Raw genomic sequence first — 25,087 nt, forward strand, 5'->3', positions numbered from 1 at the left:
ACAACTTCGATGTAGCATCGGCAAATTCAATAAAACCGATTAGTGCCGATTTACACAACCAATAGAAAAAGCTCCCTATCGCGCCATTCGTTGCTATTCGTCGCTATAGATTCCCGCGTCAGTTCAACCCGAGAAAGCAAGTGCATGTAAATCGACGCGTCAAATTGACGAATATATTAGGTCATATGATATTACAAGTTATTACGTTTGTGTAAAGATCATATTCACATATGAAATAAATTGATAATTTGGGATGGCGTACTCAATTCGGATGTGATCGGTTATACGAATTTTGCCGATGCTACATCTAATCTGTACTCCAGCTACGGTGATTTCCATATAACGAGGCCAGTGTTGCCATAATAGTCTCATTCCTTTTTCAAATTAAAGTTTTATATTTAAAAAAATATAACACAGATCTGTCGGAGACATTTTATCAGCGGCCGATTATTAATCAAAGAATTTATTAATTTATATATCATGAATAAATATTGTGTGATATTTTAGTAACGGTATTAGAAGTATTAAAGTCGATTTGACTTTAAAAATATGAATTAAGTGTAAATAATGATGTTTGTATTTGTTATATTTATTAATACCGACAACTGCCCTCTTTACAAGATCTTAGCGTATGTTTCCGATTTAAAAAAAAAAACTTGACAGTTTTTTGACAGATACGAAACAGAACAGCTGTTGATGGTGATTTAATGAATTTATAAATAAATTAAATGAAAACATAGTATCATTATTATTATCATTATATATAGTTAAAAAGTATGTATTGTATGTAGTTATATTAGTGATACTCACCTTCGGAGGAGAAAGGGGGGTTATGACAGTAAGAAATGTCATTATGACGTTTGCTGTCATACAGTAAAACCATTATTGTTCATTACGCGCCATTAGATGTTTCATATAAAAAACATTATTACAGTTATTTAATACGGGATATTTATCATGTTTTTTATTTTTATTTGTTGAAGATCGATATTTCGATATTATCTACGAATGTCTTTTTCACGAGATTTTTTTGTCGCGATTGTGTAAATGTCGAAATATAGTTTCACCAACTAAAAATAAAAACATTTGGTAAATAAATAAAAATAACTGTTGTTCATTATATAATATGTTTCTTTTACAATATGTTATTTAAATAAACATAGTATGTGTATCTAATGTTACAAGTTTAAACCAGTTCCATAAAATTTTGGTGCACAACAAAAATATTCATTCCACGAAACGAGCTCTCAAAAGGATGCTTGCTTGTTAGCGAAATGATTTCTTGAGATTGTGTGACGTAACGGTTTCTTCTCATTTGTCTATTGTCGCAAAGACCAAAGAGATGTCGCGATACTGCGTGAATCGTAGCGTGATCTCATCTAGTCTATTTCCTTTCTAAATAAACAAACATATAAACAATATTTTTATCTGGCACATAGATGCCGAGATTATAAATGAACTGTTAAACTTTAATATATCAGAATATAGGAAAGAAGACGGTGACGGTGACGTTTTGTAGAGGCATGCTGAAAAATCATATTTGAACCCGACAAAATAAATAATAATTGCTGTTTCTAAAGTCGTTTAGTATTACATGAAACAACTTCTAGCGCTTTTGTAGCTGTTATCTATGACAAGCACGTGAGCGCCGATCACGTGGTGCCAGTAGCGTAGCCATTTTGTAGGAAAATTTTGTATCAGTCACGCAGTCGCAGTATTTTGTTCCTTAGGAGTTTAGCTCGTGGAATGGAAATAAACTAATTTATTGTTATATGTTCAAATTAACAATAAGTAATTAATGTAATGTTGATATATAAATCGTAACTTCTGATGTTGCTAAATACTGGCAATCTTTGTTTGTAGTTTTATATTTATATTAAATTTTCTATTTTGACTGTGGTAACACTCAAATGATTGTTTTATTAATCTTTACTGTCGACGTTGTAACTGAAATAGATGATGAAAAACATTTAAAATGGTGCAAAATATAATAATCAAATAACACTGACTTTCCACAAAGTTGCCTTTACAAGAGGATTGAAAATTAAAAAAAATGTTTAATAATTTTTTTTGACTTGCTATAATCTATTATTTGTTACTCATTTTCCATTTCTCATGCATGACATGTCAGAGAACTGACAAAGGTACACCGTATAAGTATGTGGTAACTACCGACCATAGACATTAGTACTACTGTTATGTAATATCCCTTGTGCCTGTAGTTACACTGGCTCACTCACCCTCATAACGGAACACAATAATAGTCACTATAGCTGTTTAGCAACAGAATCTGGTGAGTGGTTAGTATTCGTAATGTAACCTACTAACTTATTGTATTGTAAACTTGTACTGTAAAATATACGTTTAATGAGGTAAGTTATTCGTTATATACGAGAAGATTTTTTATGCATAAAGTAATTTAAAAAAATCTAATTAATTCATTTCAATTATCCTGTAAGTAATAATAACGGTCAGTTATGTAATTCAATCATGAAATAACCTTACAATATTTATTAAATTGCAATTATATTTCACAGTTGACAATATTTCAATAGTTTACAATCATTCCCGTCAGATTGTAATGTAACGAATTTTGTGATCTTACGCTGACATATATATCAAGAGTTGAGATAATTTAGTAATTTTGACAATCTAATAAATAATTATTAATATATCTTTATTTATAATACAACACTATAACACTTAGCTACTCATTTCCAATTTAATTTTATGTACTTCCAAATTTCCGATACCAGTTTCGTCAATATTCAAAACGCAATTTCGCAAACCCATTGAATATCACAGATTACACAAGCTCTCGACTAATGACATCGCGTCAATTTGCTGTCAAATTTTGTTTATTTGCATTATTACCTAATATGGTTGGAATACAGTATACATAAATATATGACGGCGCATGGTGCGCCATCTTGTTTTTCGTACTGGCTGGAAAAGAGTGTCAATGGAAGTCGAACGGCGCTCTAGTGAAGCGTTGCGGCGCTGGTAGCGAGGCAGCCATCTTGAATGCAGTTACATTTAAGATTTCCCGCGCACCACGTATGCGACGAATCGCTAATTTCCAACAGTCTGTATTTTAAATAGATTTAGTGTTTATATGTGTTTGTGATATTTTAACATAAAGATATTTATAGCTACTGTGAAATTATCTGGGATTGATTTGCTTAATTAAAACTTTACTGAATTTGTGAACAATACTTTGAATATACGCCCACTTATAATTAATTATTCTGATATTGGCAGTAAAATGTCTATATATACATAAAACATAATGATTATAATGAAAATATTGAATAAAACACGTGACGTATGTAACCTATTTTATTTGTATTATTGTGTAAAATTGTCTTACTCGCTAAACATAAATTAATGCTTGCTTTTCATGAACCATTTCACCTCTAAACCGTTTTGATTAACAATGTGAAATGCTAATAAAATTTAGTCTAATTTTAAGCAACTATATCTTTATCTATTTTCGATTATTTATATTGTCATTTCGACCTGATGGTGGATAGCCTATTGTTTATTTCTAGTAATTTATACCTATAAGCATTTAAGAAATTTGACGAAAAAAGAGCCTCGTTTAGTTTCTTTCGCCGGTTCTTCTCAGATCAGGGTTAATCAATGATGTTGTAGTAAACAGATATGTTATTAACGCGCAAAAAGTGAAGACTAGAAAACGTCCTAATTGGCACGTTTGCCTTTAGTTGTTTTACGTAGTAATACGTTATAATACATCATAATTACGTAGTAATACGTTTTGCGTAATTAAAACATCTAGTTATCCCTTTTATTTATTGTTTTTATCAAGCTATCCTTTTTAATTTTAACGAAATGTAAAAATAAACTAAAATAAACGGTCCCCGGCGCGGCACACTTTTTTCTGTTGTTTAGTATGGATATAACATATCTGTTTATTAGAATATCATTGGGGTTAATAATAATTTTCTTCTACGAAGTATCGGTGTTGTTTCATTTGACTATCAATCAGTAAGTAAGTAATACTTCCACATTGAATAAAATAATTTGAGTTTGAATCTTTAGTATATGTAGCCTAGTAGATGTATTATACAAGATCAGAGCAATTTCATATGTTAACACACCTCATGAATTCATATTAAATTATTCACAATTTTCTGTATAATTTGCTGAAAATTATATGCCTTATTGTATTTAAAGTAGCTCTATATATTTATATTTAGCTGTTGTTGTCACCAACCACATATGTGCTACTCAATCCAATGGATTCTCTCTTAATCTGTGATCTAGGGTTGATTTTCATATGAAACTACCAGAGCCACTTAGTTTACAATTAAAAATTAACAAAATGTGTAAAACATAATCATGGTTACATTATATCATTTTATGTCTGTGTTTTGGTTAGGTTAACATTTTAGCTCTAAATACAAAACAGTATAATATTTTATAGTAGCTTCCTTCAAATTGCTTGTAACTATGACTTGCACTGCACTTAATAATATATGTAAAGCCAATTAAAACATATGTTAATTAACCACTGAATATTGATGAACAAACATACACTAATGAAATTGATTACACGTCATTTAAATGTTCATTAAGCACGTCCCAGAGGCACTATAAATGATAGAGCATCACCCGTGGCTCCCCAGGAGACTCTTTGCAGCTGGAACGCTACTGCCCATGATATTAACACTATCGCCCAAGTCAAAGCACCGGCACCACTCATTATCACATCTGTAATAAAAATACAATTAATTCGTATTCAAATTAACTTTACTTTAATGGGCAATAATCTTCCCATTGAAGAAATAAATGTAACAGTACAGTACAGTACAGTAACAGCCTGTAAATTACCCACTGCTGAGATAAGGCCTCCTCTTCCATTAAGGAGAGGGTTTTGGAACATATTCCACCACGCTGTTCCAATGCGGGTTGGTGGAATGCACATGGGACAGAATTTCAATGAAATTAGACACATGCAGGTTTCCTCACGATGTTTTCATGCACAAGATGAATTATAGTGCTTGCCTGGGTTTGAACACGCAATCATCGGTTAAGATGCACGCGTTCTAACGTTAGAATAGTTAAATGTAAACAACACTTAAATAAACACATTATAAAAGAATTGCTGATAACTGCAATATTTCCACAAACAGTTCTTGATTAATATTTATTTATATAAAATACAATATTATACATTTAAATACTTATATATATTTTAATTTTACTTCCAAATTTCAGACCTCTCTACCAATCCAAACTCCTTTTGTTTATATAAACTAGTATTATTTAAAATTACAAAACTATTGAACTTTGTGATATGTACATAGGTTAGAAAAATATTGATTAAATACTTGAAGCAAGCAAAATTTATTTCATTCCGAGTGATTTAAATATGAATATTTACAAACAAAATTATTCAGTATATATTTAAATACATAAATATTTGATCGACTACAAATCTTACGATCATTCAAATATATTGCCTACCCATTAATAGATACTACTGCTAAAGGCCTGTTAATGTCGCTCAGCTTGGGAAAGACATGTTTCTTTGTCAAATGTGAAAAATAAAATAAATGTTTTCCTTAACCAGTATGAGATAAATTTATAAAAAAATTAAATATGAATATGAGGACTACTGCGAATCTTTGGTTGCAACACCAACCGCCTGTAAATTTCTCACTGCTGTGCTAAAGCCTCCTCTCCTTTTGTGGAGAAAGTTTGAACATGTTCCACCATGCTGTTCCACTGTGGGTTGGTGGAACACACAAGTGGCAGAATTTCTATGAAATTTGTAACATGCAGGTTTCCTCATGATGTTTACCTTCACCAACAAGCATGAGATGAATTTTAACACAAATTAAACACATGAGTATTCAGTGGTGCTTGCCTGGGTTTGAACCTAACCCACAATTATCAGGTAGGATGTACATATTCTAACCACTGGGCCATTTTGGCTCACTAATCTTTGGTTAACCCAATAGTAATAATACTTTAAAGCTATTAAAGTATTATTACTATTGGGTTTATTGAATATAATGGGAGCACGGCATATATAACACATGATTTTTATTCTCTCCTTTTCTATAGATGGAGGCAACAAATATATGTCATTTACTATGTTGTAATTTTTAGTAAGTCCTGTCAAATGGCAGGCAGCCTGATGTTAAGGGGATACTATCTCTGCTCAAGATAATAATCAATTTAACTTACATTTTTTAATTTGTTTCTGTTCATCAAATGGTGGTTTAATGAATGCCTCCCTGAAAAACCAGATCGAGTTCACTGCCCACACAAACGGCAGCAGCACAAATCCAACTGCAAAGACATTATAATTGATAATATAATGCAAGTTTAGCTTCTTACATAGGGAGCAGAGTAATGTATATGATGTTGTCTCATAATTATTATTATTTATTATAATATAATGGAGACCTAAAGTTTGTGTATGGGATATAATTTTTTATCATTTTGTCCATTTCATATGGAATGGAGATAACATGAAGAAAATTGATTGATATGCTTGAGGTGCACTCAAATTTTGAAGGCCTAATTAAAACACATTGTCAATTCATAACCGAAAACCACAAAAATATAGAAGTACCTACATTAATTATACATTAAATAAGTTTTAATTGTTATTATGATAACACATAAACAATAACAAAAATATTATCAACTCTATGACGTCAATGTATTTACATAAAAATTTACAAAGTTTAGTAAACAAAACATCATTAAACATTCAACAATAATAGGACGAGGCATTTTTGGAGGAGTATGTCGTGCAGGAGATGTTATGGTGCTGTTAATGCAAACACAGTGTATGACAATGACGAAACAATTATAAAGTGCCCTAAGGCTTTACATGATTTCTTAGACAAGTGTAAATACTATCAACATCCAATGGTGATGGCTTTTCTCTGATAATTTTGATATACACTCAATAATTGTCCATTGTGGAACCTACTCTTGATTCTGTAGCTTCATAAAATAGCTACTAGAACAATGAAATTAAAAAAAAAAACCTATAAACCTGAGTTAAACCGATTAGATTACTTGATAATTAAGATTGGTTGATTAATGGGAAATTGTTACTTCTGCGGTCGCTTATGCCCATGAAAAAGAATGACTTCTCTCCAATTCATATGATATGTGGAAACAAAAACAACGCAAGTAAAAAAATTTAAACGTAAATATTATAACTACCTTTGTACTAACTACTGAAAAAAAGAAAATATTACCTTTAAAGTACCATTTACACAGTTGCAGTTTTTTAGTATTGCTCATTCTGTTTAAATCCATTTTATTTTTTATTTATAATTTGTTGTAACACGAACTTTAAAGTATTTTAAAGATACCAAATTTATTATTTTTACAAGAAGACAAGTTTCTAGATTTGTCATTTGTGATTTTGACATGAATGAATGACATATGACTAACTTTTTTTTTCATTTTGTAAAAAGGCAAAGAATTACAAAATACAGCCACATCTTTTTAAACCTGGTGGTCTGTGATCACCACTGCCCATAGATGTTGGTGCTGCTTTTACTTTATGCTAATTAGCTTGTACTTTTGTATTTCAAATATTTACACGATTGTTGGTACGCGCCAGAAATTAATAAATTTGTGGAGTTATCATAATATGATATTCGACGGACCGGACGTAGCTTGAAACGGCACACTGTCCAGCATACGGAGGCGACCTCACTGGAACGACAGAACGAAAGACCCGAAAAACGCAGAATTAATTGCACAAAAGTTTGTTATGTGTAACAATAACATCACACAATGACGTTGTGAACAAATGTTTTCAGCTTTCGTGTAATATGTTTATTTTGAATATTCTAATGTATTTAATTTTATTTCATACATAGTGTATCTATTGTATTCAGATTTAAATTTTTATTTAAATCTTTATTATTGAATGTAATGGTCGTTCTGTTTATGAAATATTCATTGTATAAATATTTTTCGACTTGTGCGCAATAATAAATATGGATAAATTAAAAAAAAAGTCAATAGCCAAATAATTTGTCGCCTAGTGATGTATATATCATAGATTCGACCTTGACGGTTAGGATTATTTTCGTCACTCTTAGCTTTAAGTTGTATGGGGTGATTATAGTTGTATTAAAAACATTTCTAAAATTTGATATTCCTATTTTAAAATTAAATGTTCGATAATTAATAATGGCTAATTTTTTTTAATAAGAAAAATACATGACGTATGTTTGAACTAGACAGGAAACATCTTTTTTTTTTTAATAAATTTGTTCCATGGATTTTCAAATCACAGCCGTTGTCAATAAGCTTTTTCTCACAAATAAATTATTATAAATGCAAATGAATGCATTCATTCCGCTTACCTACTTACGTATATTAAGGATTAAATAACGTCATCGCCTTTAATTTTATTTAAAAAAATGGAAGAATTACGACCTTGTACAATACCTGGAATCCTAAATCTATGCTTCTATACTAATATTATAAATGTAAAAGTAACTGACTGTCTGTTTGTCGCTCTTTCTCAATCAAGCTAGGGAAGCGAATTTGGTATGAAAATAACTTAGTTAATAGGTATGAAAAGTGCAAAGAAGGACATACAGGCTACTTTTTTTGCAACACATGACAACCAAACCCCTAAAAAACAAGCGAAGTCGCGGACGACAACTAGTATTATTAAAATTGTGCAAGCGGGTAAGTTTCTTTGTTAAGTCTTCACCTAACTGAAATTTTGAAATGAAATGTTGAAACTTTGAAATGAAATTCATCAGACGAAAGTTAAATCACAAACGAATACTATCTTTGCCATTTGTATCAAGGCCGACTTTAACCATCTAAATAGCCTGGAATGGTCATTGGCAATAGAGTATTGAGGGTATGCAACACACAAGACTCCAGACCTCTGCATTCTCCCGAATTGGTGATTTATGTATTTCTTTGTGATGACGTAAAAGTAAGCAAAACTTACTAAATATTCTTAATTTAAATAGGTATTAAAATTACGCATTCTTGATGCGGTTTTTTTTTATAATATAGATAGAGTGATTCGAGAGGAAGGTTTTTGTATATAATACATAGACAATATAGCAAAGAAAAAAATGTAGAGATAGTTTGAATATCTCTGAGCTGAGTGGTTAGAACGCGTGCATCTTAACCGATGATTGCGAGTCCAAACCCAAGCAAGCATTATTTTATATATGTGCTTAATTTGTGTTCATAATTCATCGCGTGCTCGGCTGTGAAGGCAAACATCGTGAGGAAACCTGCATGTGCCTAATTTCATCGAAATTCTGCCACATGTGCATTCAACAACCCGCATTGGAACAGCGTGGTGGAATATGTCCCAAACCCTCTCCTTAATAGAAGAGGAGGCCTTATCCCAGCAGTGGGTAATTTACAGGCTGTTACTTTACTACTTTTACTTTAGTTTGATTTGAGAGGAAGTTTGTCGTATATCATGTACAATATAGAAAAGAAAAAAATAGTAGTACATTTAGTATCAGCATTGCACCCATGCGAAGCCAGGCGAGTCGCTAGTATCAAAAAAAATTCACAATAATATTATAATGATAGGTAAAATTAGGGGTGTTAGGGAGCTCCGTAACCGTAACCGAAACTATCGGATATCCGATATAAAAAAATCATCCGTAACTGTAACCGAATCCGAAATTAAAGTTTCGGATAGATAATACTCAATATAATTATTTATATTTATTTTTATTTTAAATAGCTGTAATAATTTCTCACAGACTGATTGTAATTCCTGCCAAAAACGAAATAAAACTACTTTATTACCTATTTGTATTTTGTATTTTACTTTTAAAATTCCTTAAAAATATAATATCCGTAACCGAAAGTAACGGATAATCCGAAATAATTTATTATCCGTATCCGTAACCGTATCCGGTATAATAATCATTCCTATATCCGTATCCAGTCCGTAACCGAAATTTCATATCCATAACATCCCTGGGTAAAATTATTAACATTTTAAATACAAATGCATATGGCTGAAACTAAATTATAATTAATTAGATTGTCATAACATACGTAATGATTACGATTAGAAAAATGCTTAGGGTTCAGTAACGTGTTCTGAAATAGATCAAACTATTAAATAGTAAATATTCGTGTCTTATTTGAAATTACTTTTTGCTGTCGAAACGCTTGCCCTTTGGAGTAGTGGTGCAAAGAACTTCATCAAAAGTATAACAAACACCTCGCCTCATTGCCTCCACTGATGACCGGAGGGTTCGTTTGCCCAGAGGATCGGAATTGCGATTCAACGGTTAAATGCTGCTAGCATTCTTGCCACCATTGCACGCGGTCAAGAAATATACATTAAGTAGTTTTAGTTCATATTTTTATATTTAAGCATTTAATGTTATTAATTCTTATGTTAATTAAATACATTTTATTTATTACGATTGACGCTTGTTGGGGATGAGATCGACTCCTGACGGCAAATGGTCTTCCTAGCAGCGGGTTACCTGGAATCTGTGTCATTGCCTTATATTTATATAAAAAAAAAAATATAGGTAGGTACTGTTTTTTTTTTAAAACAGAACACTCAAATTCCTTTATCCATTCCAAATCAAACACTACCACCGGTTCAGAAAGACAATACCCTGAGAAGAAGCGGCGAAAGAAACTCATAACTCAAAATATAGGTTATATAATTTATAATGATTTTATGTAATTTGTATCACGTACTAGTGCGAAGCCGGGGCGGATCGCTAGTCGTACATAATATGATTATTACGATTATTAAATGTATTTTTTTTTCTCAAAATTGTAACTTGCAATATATTTCTACTACAAATTCAAAAATATATTTCTTGATTATTATTTTAACCGATTATTTACATTGGTGTTAGTAGATGCTACATTTAGTGGGATTATTTAATAATTCTATTTTTCACAGACACTATATTTTGCGATTATATAACAAATAAATAGTAGGAATTAGTAGTGTAGTTTACACTACTAATTCCGATATTTAAAATGATTTTTTGTGTACACGAAATATATTTTAAGTAATTTTTATTTTATTTTTTTTCAATTTGAAATATCACGGAACATTATTTGACAATTAAACTTATGCGACCCTTGGACTATATAAATATAAAAGGAGGAAAAAAAATATTGATTTAAATTACTTAATAGTTAACGACACATGTATTTATTATTTAGTTACGAGACACTTGTTTGGTATCGTTCACAAGGTACAATTCTTATATATTTGTTTGGTTAAATATTATTTAAGAAATTTTATAAAAAGTTAACAGACTTAAAATAATTTTTGTTCAATAATTTTGATTCAATAAGTTTAGAAGTTGTTTTCGTAAAATGTAATATGTAAAATGAATAAGAGAATAATTAAATGACAAGATATATATTATAGTGTGTAACATTGTTACAAAGTAGGTTTTTATATTTTTATTTCAATTCAGTGAGTGAAGTGTAATCTTGGGTAGGTTATGAAGTATATATGTCAAAGTTAGATTACAAAATTCGTTAGATTACAATCTACCGAGACAGATTGTAATCTGTCGAAATATTGTGAACTGTGAAATATTATTGCAATTTAACGCATTATTTGTTTATATTGTAATCTATCGAAGGTAAACTGTTAGATTACAATCTGCCCCACGTTAAATTGTCTCATCAACAAACTTTAAATTTTGTAGCTAGGTTCCTTAAAGGTAGACATCCGCTGAGAACTAAACTCCATCCCTAAAGGAGTCAAACGTGGTTGAAAGTTTTTTTTTTATAAATATTTATAAATTTAAAGTTAAGTTGCAGATTCAGATAGTATTCTATATTGAGGACTAGCAACCCGCTTCCCTTTATGCTACAAGTAATGTACAATATTAATATCTGTATGGCTTTGTATAACAATTTTAGACTAATCGATCGTGTTGATAAGGGTATGTATGTGTGCATTGCGTAGTAGTAAAGTATACTGAAAATGTATTACTAATCTTATTGAAAATATATGTTAATGGGAAATCCTTTTGAAAAGTTCTACTTGCATAGAGATAAACATAGACATAGACAGATTTTGTCTTTTCGTTTGGAAAGGACGTTCGTTGTAGAACTGTAGTCTGTAAAAGTTATTTTACGGAATGTACTTTTTACTTTTAGTATGAAATACTTCTTAAGGTTTTTTTCTTAAGATTTGTGTATATAAATTAATATATTGTACATGTATTATATACAAAAACCTTCCTCTCGAATCACTCTATCTATTAAAAAAATCCGCATCAAAATCAATCCCGTAATTTTAAAGATCGAAGCATATATAGGGACAAACAGCGGTAAGCGACGTTATCTCAGGTCATTGACCAAATGTTCGTTTTTGGATAGCAATTATGGCTTTTGAGGGGTAAAGGTAAGGTTGAGAGGGAGAAGTGATCAAATAAGTAAATAATGTTATACAAACCTGTGTGTAATAGAAAGAGATAGCAAGAGAAATATTTTGGTCATTTCATTGTTTTAGACAATGTTGAGGGTTATCGAAGAGATACAAGAAGAAGCGCAAGCAAATAATGATGCGATTAGGAAAGCAATATCAAGTGGAAACTCCTTGGTGGCGAAGTTTTACGACGATGCCGTCGTGTTCATGACTGGTGGTTCGGGGTTTGTTGGGAAGCACATGATCGAGAAAATCTTCAGGTGCGTATAGTCTGGTACTATTAATGTATTTCCTCTTTACTTGACTGTTTGTTTTGGTGGTAAGCCATAAGTGTAAAGAGTTATGTTGTCTTAAATTTTGGCGATTATTACACATTGAAATAAAACTGGTTTTAACGGTAGACTGACTAGTCTACCCGTGACCACGAACGCTGTAAAGTGCTCGAAATGTCGGGATGTTAAAAATAATTAATATACGCGATTCAAATCCGTTAAAACCAGCTTTATTTCAATGTATAGAGTTAATGAGTCTTTTTTGACACTATATATGGCTTCGGGACAGGATACGAGAATACCATCAAATTGTCTCTGTGGCTAATTTCAAACGTTGCGTTTGTATGCCAAAGGCAATTTTGTGTGCAATATATTTCATGTGAAACAGATAAAAAAAACAAAAATACTTACTTTTTTAAATGTATATTTGCTCAAATGTGTCATTTTCATTTTTAGATCGACGAATGTAAAAAAAATATACATGTTGCTGCGAGTTAAGAAGGGAAAAACCGTCCAAGAAAGAATTAAAGCCGTTTTGAAAGATCCGGTACGTTGAAATTGTAATAATCTAAATATATATAACCGAAAGACGTCTGACTGACTCAGTGATCTATCAACGCCCAGCCTAAACCACTGGACATACTGGACTACAGTTTGGCATGTAGTTAATTGTTATGACGTAGGCATCCGCAAAGAAAGGATTTTGATAAATTCCACCCCTAAAATAGGGGATGAAAGTTTGCAAAAATCTCCTTAGATTTTCAACTGATTGAATTGAAATTAAAGATTGGATTGTACTATGATCCCTTATTTTATCTTCCAAAATATACATAAGATATTCCAAGAAAGGACATAGGCTACTTTTTGTCTAAAACATGATAATCAACACTCTAAAATGCGAGCGCAGCCGCGGGCGACTATTAGTTTTCTATAATTTGTTTCGGATATGCCAATGAGTAAATTGTCTATTTTTTCGCTTAATATCTTCGATTAATTGATATTTACATAATTACGCTTTTAGCGTATTATGAGACACATAAGCGTTACGATAATAAACAGTCGAATCAACTACAGAACGACACAAGTTAGATGTAGCATCGGCAAAATTCGTAAAACCGATCACATCCGAATTGAGTACGCTATCCCAAATTATCAATATTTATTTTTTATATAAATATGATCTTTACACAAACGTAATAACTTGTAAAATCACATGGCCCAATATATTCGTCAATTTGATACGTCGATTTACATGCACTTGCTTTCTCGGGTTGAACTGACGCGAGAATCTATAGCGACGAATAGCGTCGAATGGTGCGATAGGGAGCTATTTCTATTGGTTGTGTAAATCGGCAGTAATCGGTTTTACGAATTTTGCCGATGCTACATCTATTTTGTGTAGCATTATACTTGTTTAATGACGCGAAAAGTTATAATATTTATTACGTTAATTTTAAAAAAGAATGTTTTTCATTGTAGCTCTTCGAAGACCTTCTTCAAGAACAACCGAACTTTGTGGACAAACTCGTAGTTATAGAAGGTGACTCCAGCAAAGATGACCTCGGCATTGATGAGAAGAATTGGGCGAGGCTGACTGATGAGGTAATGAGATGATATTTAATCTGCCAATGTTTTGCATTCAACGGTCAAAAATTAATAAAAAATGTCCTACTGTAAAATGTCCTATCCTTGGGCTGAAACTGTTGTCTGTAAAATGTCCTACTCTGGGGCTGAAACTAATATCTTAAACTATATCTTTTTGAGCTGACATTATGTCTGTAAAATGTCCTACTCTTGGGCTGAAACTAATATCTGTTAAATGTACCACTTTTGAGCTGCAACTATGTCTGTAAAATATCCTACTCTTGGGCTGAAACTAATATCTGTAAAATGTCCTACTTTTGGGCTGGAAACTAAGGCACCTCTCCTTTGAGGAGCAAGTTTGAAAGCAAACTTGAACTCCAAGACATTACTTTTTTTACCTGAATATGACAACCAACATCCTAAAACGCGGGCGATGCCGAGGGCGACTACTAGTTATAATATAAATTCATATATCTAAGTAACCTCAACTTCTATTAGTGTTTCCGTGTCAAATTTAGTTTTATAACCAGTATATTCGTTTAATTTTATGTTATTGTTTTAGGTCAACATAATATTCCACGCTGCGGCTTCACTAAATTTCCGCGAAACTCTAAAAATGGCGACTTTTACAAACATCAAAGGAACCAGAGAAGTGCTGAAATTAGCTAAAGCTTGCAAACACTTGAAGTTAGTTAATGTTTTTATTATTGTATACATAAGATTAATGATATGCATTCAAATCTATTAAAGTTAGGGCTTATTATTAGTGCTGTAAGAAACATTAACCATTCCTTACATCGTCAATGTGCCACCAGCCATGGAAACTGAGATGGTATGTCTCTCGTACCTGTAGTTACAGTGGCTCACTCACCCTTCAAACCGGAACACAACAATACCAAGTACTGTTGTTTGGCGGTAGAACATCTGGTGTGTTGGTGGTACCTACCCACTTATGTGTATGTACTTTATTTCACATTATGATACTTATTCACTGCTGGACTAAGGCCTCCTCTCCCTTTTAGAAGAAGGTTTGGAACATATTCCACTACGCTGTTCCAACGCGGGTTGGTGGAATACATACGTGGCAGAATTTCTATATAATTAGACACATGCAGGTTTCATTACAATATTTTCATTCACCGCCGTGTACGAGAGAGAGATTATATACACAAATTAAGAACATGAATATTAAGTAGTACCTAGGTTTGAGCCCGTAATCATCGGTTAACATCCATTCGATCTGACCACTGCGCCATCTCGGCTCTCATATTAATTATACGTTTCCAGGTCGATCGTTCACGTCTCCACAGCGTATACACACGCAACAAGGGATCGTATCAACAAGGATGTAAATGAAGATTTCTACGAGAGTCCTATACCCCCAGCAACAATGATACAACTTGCTGAAAATGTTGATGATGAAAAACTGGATGCCATGTTTGAACCGTAAGTGATCATATAAAACTACCACTTGCTAAATTAGGGAAATTAATTAATTTTAGTTTTTCATTACAATAATTCTTATTTAGATCAATCTGCTCAGCATCCCTGCAACCCCAGACTATTTTATTAATAGCTATATTTTTAGGCGACTTTAAGCCAGAACGATCTAAGCCAAATCTACAGTAGATCTCTTGGGGATAGTGAAGCTAAAATAAAATGAATTGAAATATGTATTACATCTTCTGTTAGAGCTTCTGATAGTGTTATATTTGGTGATATCATAGTTACTTATAAAGAAATGTTAAATACAGGAAACGAATGTGAATTGAAGATATGTCATGTCATTGAATCTTAAAAACTGATTCTGCTGAAGCATTTGTTCACTTACTTCAACTCAAAAAATGTTAGTCATGTCAAACCAGTTATGGGTTTGTTTGAAGTTTCATAAGTGATGGCAGTTAGTCTATTATTATATTTATATTTTTATCTATTCTTAAGGTTTTTGGTACAACGACCGAACTCTTACGCCATCACAAAAGCAGTCGCTGAAGAACTCGTCAGGGTGATGGGAGAAGGCTTGCCTATTTGCATCGTTCGACCAGCAATCGGTAATAATACATAATACATAAACCAATAGTTTAAATATTAAATTATAATAAACCGGGGCCTCGGAGTTGTGTACCCATGTAAATCGGTGTACACACTATTCGACGACGGAGGTCGTCATTTCAATGGCAGGTGTGAAATAAATAAACCAAGCTGTCCTTTATTTGATCGAGAACTAAAATGGACTATGGTATTCATTATGAAAAATTAGTATTTCGAATATCAGAGTTATAATTGGATTTAAAATACAAGCATTGTTTCATATCTACAAATATAAAAATCAAGTACTGTTCATATTGTATGAGCAGATCTATTCGCTAAACGTGTGGGGTTTGAAAATCCAAAGTTTATTTATCTCAACTCGTTCTGATATTGGAATAATAAAAACACTGATTGGTCATCAATTCCTTTCATAGCTTTCTTTCTATGTAAGGTAATCGCTTGAAAACAAAGTACCTATTATTGGAAAATATTCTCAAGTGAATGTCTTAAAACTTTAGATTGGATCCGAGGTTGAAAATTATCCTTTATTAGTTTTACAGAATGACAGGAAATACGATACATTTATCCCAAAAAGTTATATAATAATCGTGCACTAGCTGCTAATTAGTATACGAATTATGTAATTGGGCATATCCCTAACCATTAAAAAAAAACCATGCTTCTTCTTCCAGTGATATCCGCGTACAGGGAACCAACACTCGGATGGGTTGACGTCCAAAACGTGTACGGACCAAGCGGGGTGAGTGACGTCATTGATAAAAAAAGATAAATAAGAGCTGATGGCTTTAGGTGGATCGATTCGAAAATAATTCTTATACATTATACTTGTTGGTATAATGTATATAATATGTAATGCTTGGTGAAAGCCCGTCTGGGTAGGTTAAAAAGGATAAAAAGGCTGAGTGAGCCAGTGTAACTACAGGGACATAATATCCCAGGGTTGGTGGCGCATTGGCGATGAAAGGACTGGTTCATGTTTTTTACAGCGCCATTGTATATGGAAGGTGGTGACCACTTACTATCAGGTGGCCCATACGCTCGTCCGCAAACTAATAGCATAACAAATGAATAACATAAAAAACGGGTACTACATAATTGACTTAGATTTCAGGGATGACAAAGTTGAAAATTATCATGAATGTTGGTAATTGTAAGTTTTATTTGATGGAGAAGGTTTCAACTATTATCCATATTATTTTTAATCGCTGTTAGATGGCGCTATAACACATCAGCGTCTTTATCGTTCAACAGATGATGACAAATACACAGACAGAATAATGTCTGCTAGGTTTTGCTGTGCAACTTGAAGTAGAATTTATAAAGCTAATGTCGACTATTATAATTGTCCAAAATTTTTTTATCTATATGCTCGATTTTGGGGATGTAAGGGGGCGCAAACTACACCTTAGTGCCCCAAGCCAACCTCACCTGCCCGTGGTGCATCCTGCCGACCAGCAAACGAGGCTCTGGCGACCGACTGATGGCGGTATAACCATAAACATAATAGGCGTAGCTAAATACCACAGGCCGGTGACGGGCAGCAGCGTCACCGGTGCGAGAAGCTACGCCCTGCGATCGCCAACCCGCCTGCCCAGCGTGGCGATTATGGGCACAACCTCCACATACAGCACACACGCAAGCCACGGCCCCCAGTTCCCGGCAGCCCCGCTATTCCTCGTCATGGTGGCGACGATGGTAACGGCGGGACGGGGGGTGCTAAGAATCACCGGGCTACGGGAGGCCACCACAACCGACTGACCCTTGCGACGTACAACGGACGCACGCTACGGCTTGACTCGCATCTAGCGCAACTTGAGGTAGAACTTGGGAAAATTAGGTGGCACATATTAGGGCTATGTGAAGTCCGTAGAGAGGGAGAGGACACCGTAACCCTCGAATCAGGCCACCTAATGTACTTCCGAGAGGGTGACCAACAATCCCAAGGTGGCGTTGGGTTTCTGGTAAATAAGTCCCTAGTTGACAACGTGGTGGAAATCTCCAGTGTGTCGAACAGGGTAACGTACCTCATTATAAAGCTCACCGAGAGGTACAGCCTCAAGGTGGTGCAAGCGTACGCACCGACCTCGACACACTCGGACGATGAAGTGGAAGAATTATTCGATGACATATCGAGGGCCCTCCACTTCACCACGAAAACCCACTACAACGTTGTCATGGGGGACTTCAACGCTAAAGTGGGAGTACAGAACTGCAGCGAATCGGTAGTAGGACCCCATGGACTTGGAAGCAGGAATCATAGGGGGCAAATGCTTGTCAACTTCCTCGAACGGGAGGGGCTCTTCTTGATGAACTCCTTCTTCAAGAAGCAGCCGCAAAGGAAGTGGACGTGGCAAAGCCCCGACACTATGACGAAAAACGAGATCGACTTCATAATGACGGACAAGAGGCATATATTCAGAGACGTCTCAGTGATTAACAGGTTCAATACCGGTAGTGATCATCGACTCCTCCGAGGCTCTCTGAATATCAATTTTAAGGCCGAGCGCGCCCGTCTGATGAAGTCCACGCTCCGACCAAAGCTGCTCCAAACCATTGCGGGATCTGAAACATTCCAGTCAATCCTGGAGAACCGATTCGCTGCCGTGGAAACCACAACGGACGTAAACCAGAACCTCGAAAATGTAGTTCGAATTCTCAGGGAAGAAGGCACGAGATATTGTGGCATGCAGCGTAAGGGCAGGAAGTCGAACCTTTCGGAAGAGACTTTGGGGCTCATGAAGAAACGACGTGAAAACCCACCTGTCACTTCGTCAGAGAAACGGCAATTAAACCAAGAGATCAGCAGGCGCGTACGACACGACCTCCGGTGCTCCAATACTCTTGCAATAAAAAGAGCTATTGAGCAGAATCGGGGGTCTAAGGTGTTCGTACAATCTCTTGGAAGGAGCCACCTGACGAAGTTGACCACAGCAAGTGGAGAAGTCGTTTCTTCTAAGCCGGCAGTACTTTCGGAAGTAGAGGACTTCTACGGCCGGTTATACGCATCGCATGCATCTCGACCTGATCCCGAAAATGAGGATCCTAGAGCTACATTAACACGCCATTTCTCCGAAGACCTGCCTGAAGTCAGTATTGGCGAAATCGAGACTGCTCTTGGACAGCTTAAAAATGGAAAAGCCCCTGGAGAGGACGGCGTTACCACAGAGCTATTAAAAGCGGGAGGTAAACCGGTACTTAGGGAACTTCAGACGCTTTTTAACTCTGTCCTCTTCGAAGGGAGAACTCCGGAGGCGTGGAGTAGGAGTGTGGTCGTCCTGTTCTTCAAAAAGGGAGACAAAACCCTGCTGAAGAACTATCGTCCCATATCCCTACTGAGCCATGTCTATAAGCTGTTTTCAAGAGTGATCACGAACCGTCTTGCGCGAAGATTCGACGAATTCCAACCCCCGGAGCAGGCCGGGTTTCGGACCGGATACGGCACCATAGACCACATCCATACAGTGCGGCAGATTATACAGAAGTCCCATGAGTATAATCGGCCCCTGTGTCTTGCATTCGTGGACTATGAGAAGGCCTTTGACTCGGTTGAAATCTGGGCTGTTCTGGAGTCCCTGCAGCGTTGCCAAGTTGATTGGCGATACATCCAAGTGATGAGATGTCTCTACGAAGCTGCCACCATGTCCGTCCGAGTACAAAATCAGCAAACAAATCCCATACCATTGCATCGAGGAGTGAGACAAGGGGACGTTATTTCCCCCAAATTGTTCACTAATGCAATGGAGGATATGTTCAAGACGCTGAACTGGAAAGGACGTGGCATTAACATCAATGGCGAATACATCTCTCACTTGAGATTCGCAGACGACATCGTCATCGTGGCAGAAACGCTGCAGGACCTACAACAAATGCTGAACGAGCTGGCTGATTCTTCTATGCGTATCGGCCTACGGATGAACTTGGATAAAACCAAGGTCATGTTCAATGAACATGTTCTACCGGAACCGACTACGATACACGGTACCGTTCTCGAAGTTGTTCAAAAATATGTCTACCTCGGGCAGACTCTGCGATTAGGTAGAAACAATCTTGAGGACGAGGTGAATAGAAGAATTCAGCTGGGTTGGGCAGCGTTTGGGAAGTTACGTCGAATCCTAACATCGTCGATCCCACAGTGCCTTAAGACGAAAGTCTTCAATCAGTGCGTCCTACCCGTCATGACATACGGAGCCGAAACGTGGACACTCACGACAAGGCTGGTCCACCAACTTAAAGTCGCTCAGCGTGCTATGGAAAGGGCTATGCTCGGCGTTTCTTTGAGGGATCGCATCAGAAATGAGGTTATCCGTCAAAGAACCAAAGTCATCGACATAGCCCACCGGATTAGTAAGCTGAAGTGGCAGTGGGCTGGTCATATTTGTCGTAGAACCGACAACCGTTGGGGAAAACGTGTTCTAGAGTGGAGACCGCGTCTCGGCAAACGTAGTGTAGGACGTCCTCAGGCACGGTGGAGTGACGATATACGCAAGGCGGCAGGCAGGAGCTGGATGTGAGTAGCCGGAGAAAGATCACAGTGGCGTGCACTGGGAGAGGCCTATGTCCAACAGTGGACAAAAATAGGCTGTTGATGATGATTGATGATGATGATGCTCGATTTTAATTCACCATCAAAATATTTTTAGGTGAATATATAATGAGCGATCTTAGATCTTTTTTTGATATATATAGGCGAACGAACCTGATGGTAAGTCACCACCACCATAGACAATGGGGCTGATAGAAAGAATAACCATGTGTTACATCACCACTGATGGGAACTAAAATGTTAGGTACAAAAAATTACAGGGAAATCCCCTGATTTTCTCATACCTGTAAAGCCCAAAGTGAAACATTTACAACCGTTATCATTATACCATTTTTAATTCTTTTAGATGATTCTTGGAGTTGGCTTAGGCGTGATGCGCACAGTATTAGCGGATAACGTTAACATCGATTTCGTTCCTGTGGACATCGTCAGCAATGCTATAATAACAGCAGCGATGGAAACACACGACAGATATAGCAGAGGACACCAAAAGCCAAATATATATACCGTTAGTTGCAAAAGAAGTCCACTGACTTTATGTAAGTATTGTATAAAGCGATTTATGTCATAATACTGAATTTCATCATATAAGTTTATATCTATACGGATGTGATGGGCCAGAAAAGGGATGAATGAAAGACAACTGCATGTAGAGGAGATAAGAATATTGAGATTTGTGATTGTTACGCGAATGGATAGGCTAAAGAATGAGTACATGAGAGGATGTCTTGAAAGTGACACCGATATTCAAGAAATTCTGCGGAAGCCGGATATCATGGTAAGGGCATGATATGCTTTGCCGGCGGTTTTTCCGAACTGGTACGACATGGGAACTTTCAAGAAAAGAGCGTACTCTTTTCTTAAAGGCCGGCAACGCACCTGCAAGCCCCCTGGTGCTGCAGATGTCCATGGGCGGTGGTAGTCACTTACCATCAGGTGAGCCTCCAGCTCGTTTGCCACCTATCACATAAAAAAAATGGATAGATTCTGTGAAAGATGATATAGTATGATTATGTTACATGTGAGATGAAGTCAGATAGGGAAGTATGGAAGAGAAACATTTGCTGCGCCTATCCTAAGTAAAATTGGTATAAGGACAGGATATACCCTTTACAATCGTACTCATACACATGTGTCATACAGATGTGAGTGTAACCATTCTAAGTTCGTATTAAAAGTATTATGTGGATTAGTTTAATTAGTTCAACTTTTTCGGCGTGTATTTTAAATTATAATTATGATATGAGACGAGGGCAGTGTTTTGACACACTAGGGCCCTTGGGGAACCATTATCAATAAGGTTTCTTACCACCATCACGACTAATTTCATAAGACTCAATAAGCAGCAAGAATGTCGATGGTGGCGAGAACCCTTTTAATTGTTTTATTATTAGAACCTTGGCGGTAAAGCCTACTTGAATTCCGTAGATAAGAGAGACTAAGTAAACTGACACAGTCCACTCCCTTTCTTCTAAAATACACTAACAATAAGAGTGACGTTAGTTAATAGAGCCGAGATGGCCCCGTAGTGAGAATCCGTGTATCTTAACCGATGATTGCGGGTTCAAACCCAGGCAAGCACCACTGAATATACATGTGCTTTATTAATTAGTGTTTATAACTCATCTCCTTCTCGACGGTGAAGGAAAACATCGTGAGGAAATCTGCATGTGTCAAATTTATATATATTTTATTTGTATTTCACCAACCCGCATTGGAACAGCGTTGTCGAATATGTTCCAAACCCTTAGCCCAGCAGTGTAAATTTACAGGCTGTTGTTCTTGCTGTTGTTGTTAGTTAATTGCATTGTTTGCCGCTGTAATTGGCAAAACACACACGATATGGGCGATTCTGGCCATTTATCATCAGATGGCCTATTGATATTAGTATTTACGGAAAATTGAATCTTCCTACGTAAATTTTAAAGTATACTTTCCATGTTACAGGGGAACTATGTCATGTTGTGGATAATGAAGCAAGAGCCCTTATACCACCACATGCGTTATGGTATTGCAGTGTACTGGTCACCCCATACAAGTGGTTCCATTTCCTGCTAACAGTGATATTCCATTACATTCCTGCGATTATAATTGATGGATGTTGTTTGTTGGTCGGACAAAAAGCAAGGTATTATTAACATATTTGTACAAGTTAGCTCATTTACTTGGTGGTAGAGCTTTGTGCAAGCCCGTCGGGGTAGGTACCACCCACACATTAGTTATTCTTCCGACAAATTACAGTACTCAGTATTGTTATATTCCGGTTTGAAGGGTGAGTGAGCCAGTGTAAATACAGGCACAAGGGACATAACATCTTCGTCCCCAAGGTTCGTGGTACATTGACGATGTAAAGAATAGTTAATATCTCTTACAGCGTCATTGTCTATGGGTGATGGGGACCACTAACCATCAGGTGGCCCATATGCTCGTACGCCAACCTATACCATAAAAAAATGTATTTTTTTTTTAATTTTCAGGTTATTAAAGGTATACAAATTAGCGGGAACGCTTACGTCAGTTCTATCGTTTTATTTAAACAACGGATGGAACTTCCACGATGAGAACACGCGGCATCTCCACAATAGCTTATCCGAAACGGACAAAGTGATCTACAATTGTGATATGTCATCTGTTCACATGAAAGAATTGATATTAATATGGTCTTATGGTATCGCGAGGTTTATCGTGAAAGATGACATGAAGAATAGAGATTACGCCATGAAGAAACAGGCTGTGCTGAGGATCGTACATTATATATTTTTGCCGTTGTACTTGTTCGGTTTATATAAGCTAAGTTCTGCTGTTATCATGTTTGTATACTTTGTTATCGTTATGTTCTGTAAATATATGATGGCGTTGTTTTAAATTGTGATTTTATGATGTGAAAAGATATTTATGTTACTGTTTATACTTATACCGTTCTCGAGCTAATTACACTTTAAAACCATATAAATGAATAAATCTAATTCTAAGACGTTCTGTTAGTCGATGTCATGATAAAAAAACTAACTAGCGACCCGCTTTCGCTCGGCTGCAAAGATGATACTAAATGTACTACAGAATCTGTTTATTTACGACGTCACATTAGAAACTTCTAAAATTATCAGTGTTACTTTACTACATTGCCCATGTATTGTATACAAAAACCTTCCTCTACAATCACTCTATCTATTAAAAAAAAACTCATCAAAATCCGTTGCGCAGTTTTAAAGATTTAAGCATACATAGGGATATAGGGACAGAGAAAACGACTTTGTTTTATACTATGTAGTGTACATTAGGACGATACTTCTACCTATTTCTGTTCTCACTACGGTTTGAAGGAAGCTGCACCTCATCTTATGATCTCATTTAATATCAAAATCAAAGCGTTGTTAATAAATGTTAAGCGATCAAAGATCTTTAAACATAGGGGTCTGTTAGGGATCTATTCTTGGTCCAATTTTCTTCTTCATTTACACAAATGACGTGGTAAGTAGGGTAAGAAATAATAATGAAATCGTATTGATGTAAACTGTTTAATTAGTCCGAATACAACAGTACGGTAGAACAATGATATATAAAAAATAGAATAACATATAAACCAATTAATTTTTCGCCACAGCGAATAATTAATTCAGAATTTAATTATTAATTACAAAAACAAGTGAATAAAGTGGACAGCATAAAAACAATGAGACAAATTAATATTCATTGATTAAATTACATTCCTTTTGAAACAGAAAATAATGTGAAAAAATAAATATTTTTAATTGAAAATTTTATACGAACGACGAATAGTATTACATTGTTATCGTACAGCCTGGGTAGTAAAGGGTTCGTCACCTTAAGATCTATTTTCGTGTGCTTTACCGATCGCGCGTATATGACACTGACAGACATATTTTGACAATTCAGTAGAAGACATCATATCCAATTTAAATTTGTAATGACTAATTACGCCAAGAATTTATCTACAAATATAATTGGAGTGTCTGTTTTGTAATATTAAAATACCCTTTTTTTACTCAACGCACATGTATGTATACATGGCAAATATACCAAAATAACATTTTTTACTATTTTCGTCTGTCTGTCAGTTTTTTCCGACTTATCTCTGGAACGGCTTGACCGATTTTGAAGGGAATTTCACTGGCTGATAACTGATATAATAAAGAGTAACTTAGGGTACAATAATTATTTTTTTCGTTAAATTCAAACGCTTACAAG

The 25,087-nt window shown here is 35.3% G+C and overlaps 2 protein-coding genes across 2 annotated transcripts; one reads left to right on the forward strand and one right to left on the reverse strand.

The window, feature by feature from the left end:
• Window positions 1-3,325: 3,325 nt before the first annotated feature.
• On the reverse strand, window positions 3,326-7,438 carry LOC124541993 (gamma-secretase subunit pen-2). The gene is made up of 3 exons (XM_047119941.1): window positions 7,248-7,438; window positions 6,217-6,321; window positions 3,326-4,734 (listed from the first exon to the last, which is right to left on the reverse strand). The coding sequence occupies exons 1-3, from the start codon at window positions 7,306-7,308 to the stop codon at window positions 4,595-4,597; spliced, it is 306 nt and encodes a 101-aa protein (XP_046975897.1). The 5' UTR covers window positions 7,309-7,438; the 3' UTR covers window positions 3,326-4,594.
• A 3,742-nt stretch (window positions 7,439-11,180) lies between these two features.
• On the forward strand, window positions 11,181-23,744 carry LOC124541849 (fatty acyl-CoA reductase wat-like). The gene is made up of 11 exons (XM_047119758.1): window positions 11,181-11,234; window positions 12,512-12,687; window positions 13,156-13,246; window positions 14,179-14,301; window positions 14,846-14,970; window positions 15,571-15,729; window positions 16,225-16,334; window positions 17,007-17,074; window positions 21,225-21,417; window positions 22,799-23,006; window positions 23,356-23,744. Exons 2-11 carry the CDS (start codon window positions 12,515-12,517, stop codon window positions 23,741-23,743), a joined length of 1,638 nt encoding a protein of 545 aa, XP_046975714.1. The 5' UTR covers window positions 11,181-11,234; window positions 12,512-12,514; the 3' UTR covers window position 23,744.
• Window positions 23,745-25,087: the final 1,343 nt, after the last annotated feature.

This window comes from Vanessa cardui, chromosome 29, assembly GCF_905220365.1.
Source record: "Vanessa cardui chromosome 29, ilVanCard2.1, whole genome shotgun sequence".
NCBI classification, from domain to species: Eukaryota; Metazoa; Arthropoda; class Insecta; order Lepidoptera; family Nymphalidae; genus Vanessa; species Vanessa cardui.